We start from the raw sequence: 4,511 nt of genomic DNA on the forward strand, positions 1-4,511 counted from the left end.
TGATCTATGAAGGAAAGTGGAAAACGATCCTTCCTTGTGACTTTATTGAGCTTACGGTGGTCCATACACACTCTCCACCCGGTCACCGTTCTTGTAGGAATGAACTCATTCTTGTCATTGGCGACCACCATCATGCCCCCTTTCTTCAGGATACATTGAGCTGGAGAAGTTCATGAACTATCAGAAATAGGGTAAACAACCCTGTCATCCAACCACTTGCTGATCTCCTTTTTGACAAGCTCTTGAATGGCTTCATTGAGTCTCCTTTGATATTCAATAGAGGGTTCGAGACCTTTCTCCAAGTTAATCTTGTGCATGCAAAATACAGGGCTTATCCCCCGAATGTCCATCAAATAGACTTCTTCCTCTTTTGTAGAATCGCCAATGTAGAATCTACCTGCACGTTTGGTCAACCAAGAGGAAAGGATAACCGACAAAGTAGAAGAAGGGCCAAGAAATTCATACCGAATATGTGGAGGCAATGGCGTCAAATCCAGGATGGGAGGCTTCTCAATTGAAGGCTTTGTTGGAGGAGTGATTCTATTTCAAGATCCAAGGACAATTTGCAGGGCTCTTAGATGTACGATCCCATTCCTTTCAAAGAGTTCACACATTCTACGTAACCCTCCATCTCTACATCATCACAGTTGATCAAGACAGCCTCCAAGGTATCATTAAAATTCATCACATCACTAGTTTCATCCACAATCACATCGGTCACCAAGTCCACGAAAGAGAACACCTCATTGTTATTGGGTTGCCTCATAAGCTTACACACATGGAAAACCACTTTTTTATCACCAACTCAGAAAGTAAGTTCTTCGGCTTCAACATCAACTAGAGCCTTCCCCGTATCAAGGAAAGGTCTACCAAGATTAATCGGTACCTCATAATAAACCTCACAATCACGAATGACAAAATTCGTCGGAAGAATGAATTTATCAACATGAACCAATATGTCATCAATCACCCCCAATGGTCTCTTCATGGTACTATCGGCCATTTGTAATCTCATAGATGTGGGTCTTGGTTTCCCAATTCCCAAAGTCTTGAACACAAAATAGGGCATCAAATTGATACTTGCCCCAAGAACACAATGAGCTTTAGCAAACTCGACACTTCCAATGGTACAAGGGATTGTGAAAGCGTTGGGATCTTCCACTTTAGGAGCCATTGAATGCACAATTTCTCTCACTTGATGAGTCAACTTTATAGTTTCACAATTCATCGACCGCTTCTTTTTCACCAAGTCTTTCATAAACTTTGCATAACTAGGCATTTGCTCCAAAGCTTCAACCGATGGCACGTTGATAGATAGACTCTTCATCATGTCAATGAAATTTTTGAATTGATTCTCGCCATTTTGCTTGTCAAGCTTTTGAGGATATGGAGGAGGAGGCCTAGGCATTGGTGCCCTAGCCTTTTGCACTACCGGTTCCGGTATGTTAACAATGTGCTCCCTAGATAGGTTCAATTCCTCCACATTGTCATCAATATTAATCCGCACTTCATCATTTGCTTGCACCACATTATTCAGGGTCTCATATTCTTGTACCCCTTGCTCATCATATTTCCTTTGAATTGAGGTAGGTACATCCCTACCTTTTCCACTCCTTGTAGTAACGGCCATGGCATGTGCCGTGTTGTTCCCACCCTTTGGGTTCACTATTGTGTCACTTGGTAGTGCCCCCTAAGGATGAGTTTTTAGACCTTGAGAGATTTGCCCTAATTGAACTTCCAAGTTGCAAATTGAAGTGTTTTGTGAGGCTAGTTGAGCATCGAAGTCGGCATTCTTCTCCATCATTTGTTTGAATGTATTCTCAATTCGTCCCATCTCATTGTTGGAAGATCTTGGACCGTAGGAAGGATAAGGAGGCAGATTGCTCGGCTGTTGATATATCGGGGCCTTTGAAAGCCCGACCCCCAATTGCCTTGGTTATTATTCCATCCCCCCTTGGTTGTTGCCTCCCTAATATCCTTGGTTGTTGCCACTCGAGTTACCTTGGTTTTTTTTACCACTCTAATTTCCTTAATTGTTGTTACTATTCCAATTCCCTTGATTATTACCACCATTCCAATTATCTTGGTTATTAGAATTCCAATTACCTTGATTACCTTGAGGTTTCCATTTTTTTTTATTCAGGCCTTGAGAGTTGATTCTTTGCCCTTGAATGTTGTTCACATATTGCACTTCCTCCTCTTGTTCATTGTAAGATTCATCTTGACCAAACCCATTATCTTCTTGCACATAATTCTCCACAGGGTTATGCACTTGTGGACCTTTTGCCTTCTCTTTTTTACCATCATACTAACTCCCTCCATTACATTGACTTGCTTAGAATTTTTCACTTGTTGAAGTTGAGCCTTGGCTAATTGATTTATTGTGGTGGTCAACTCGGAAATGGCTTTCCCATGATCATGCAATTCTTTATGTAGGTGAATCACATTTGGATTACCTTGAGGATCATTTGCTCTACTTTTCCATTTCGATGAAGTATCCACCATCTCATCTAAAATCTCACAAGCTTCCGAATATGACATTGTTATGAAATTTCCACCAGTAAGTTGGCTGGCAACGGATTGATTGGTAGTATTGATCCTTCGATAGAAAGTTTGTTGAATCATAGCCTCCATCATGTCATTGTTGGTGTCACACCCCGAGCCTGGGGACGAGACAAACACTTGGTGCCTCACCTATCCTTGAGTACCACTTGCACTAAAAGACTCTGAACATGTAATGTCATACTTTGGCCATGGACCACACTGAAAGACAACTGCGAATGATGACTAAATATCAATATAAAGATAGGCCGTCATAATTATTGCAGATGACAAACCAACCAAATATACATACAGAAACTACAAGCCCAATATGTTGCACTAAATGACATGATATGTTTACAAGCCTTTACTGGTGGATATATTGTGACTGGAACAACTCCCCTGACCTATTCATACCATATATACATATATACACAAGATGTACATAAAGCTCTAGACCCAGCAACTCCGAAAGGCATGGAGCTTAGCGATCAAGCTGAATTAGGGCAACACTTAATAAATAGGTCTACCCACCTGTCTGTCTGAACCTGCACGCATAAAATGCAGCGCCCCCAGAAAAGGGACGTCAGTACGAAATAATATACCGAATATGTAAGTCAATATACTGAAAGCTGAAACTGAACTAATAATATAATAACTGTAAGTAATTGGAAGTCAAAGATAATCTGAAGATATGCTTACCAACTGATACTGACTCAACTCTCTTAATATAGTAAGTAAAATAGTTGTCCAGCCCTATAAGGCTCGATATATATATAACTGTTCTGCCATAGTAGGCTCGCTCATGGGCGCTCGACTATACTAGGCTCTGTATCTCAACCAATTGGGCTTGCGCATAAGCGTTCAGCCACAGTAGGATCAGTATATAACTTACCATCTGATCAGAGGTTTCCCATTAGGGGCCTACCCATCGATTATAGGTCGATAGTAATTAAAATACTTTAATACTGTATATATAACTCTCTGCTCTCTTGACAGGAAGAAGAAAATACTCAATTGAATATGAAGTCCCGATAAGGAGAATATTGTAACTTACAAAACTAGAAAAATATACGTAACTTGTGAGACTAGCAAAATATACGTAAATTCCGGGATATGACTTTTTCTTTATGCCTTGTTATCAAACTCATGTAGTTACGAGATCATGCAACATGAAGGAAGGTTTAGCCTTATCATACCTGAAATAGGGAAAAATTCATATAATATTCTTGACAAAGTTGTACCATACTCCTCTAGAGTCGCAAAATCTCACGTTACTACGGTGCTAAGAAATCTCGTTGGAATCGTGTCTTTCTGCCATCTGACCTCTAAGTTCCACTTTGAGACCAATATAGTATTTCTTGGATGCAGCACGGGAAAGGTTTCGTAGTGGGTGTTTGATGATGTTGAGATGAAAAAGAGAGCACAATTTCCATGAGTGTGTGTACAAGGTTTACGTAGTTTGTATTCATGTTAATATTTTGTTGACTATATACAAATAAAGGCATGTATAAGGGATATGAATATGTTACTATATATGTGTAATTATATTTGGATGAAATGATATGTTTATGCTAGTTAAGCTAAAAAGAAAATCTTGTAGTATGATTTTATAGTAGTAAACCATTAGCCCTTGTATGCATTTAGCCCCTCTACCAAATAAAGATGACACTCAATATTTAAATAGCCACCTTTCATGCCACATGTTGAGTCATTTAATGAGTTTCAAGAGGCTTCCACGTTTCATAGTTTAGTCTTTATCCAAAGAAATTAATTAATCCACCACTAATTATTAATTAACTAGGTAATATCCCATTATCCAATAATTAACCAATTACTCACATAATTAAGAATTATTTCCACTTACTTAAAATACTACTAACTTTTCACACACGTTATATATCTTACTATCATGGTCATGTGGTACTTGTATGGTACTAATCCATAAATATTGGGTATTAGCGCTCGAC

The 4,511-nt window shown here is 39.1% G+C and overlaps 1 protein-coding gene across 1 annotated transcript; it reads right to left on the bottom strand.

The window, feature by feature from the left end:
• Nucleotides 1-805: 805 nt before the first annotated feature.
• Nucleotides 806-1,630, bottom strand: LOC138872878 (uncharacterized). Its single transcript, XM_070151297.1, has one exon. The coding sequence runs from the start codon at nt 1,628-1,630 to the stop codon at nt 806-808; it is 825 nt and encodes a 274-aa protein (XP_070007398.1).
• Between the last annotated feature and the right edge of the window lie 2,881 nt (nt 1,631-4,511).

Source organism: Nicotiana sylvestris, chromosome 1 (genome assembly GCF_000393655.2).
Source record: "Nicotiana sylvestris chromosome 1, ASM39365v2, whole genome shotgun sequence".
Taxonomy (NCBI): domain Eukaryota; kingdom Viridiplantae; phylum Streptophyta; class Magnoliopsida; order Solanales; family Solanaceae; genus Nicotiana; species Nicotiana sylvestris.

Bases quoted from the DNA above. Each gene is read 5' to 3' on its own strand.
- LOC138872878 (XM_070151297.1), bottom strand. From the start codon at position 1,630: ATGGCCGTTACTACAAGGAGTGGAAAAGGTAGGGATGTACCTACCTCA.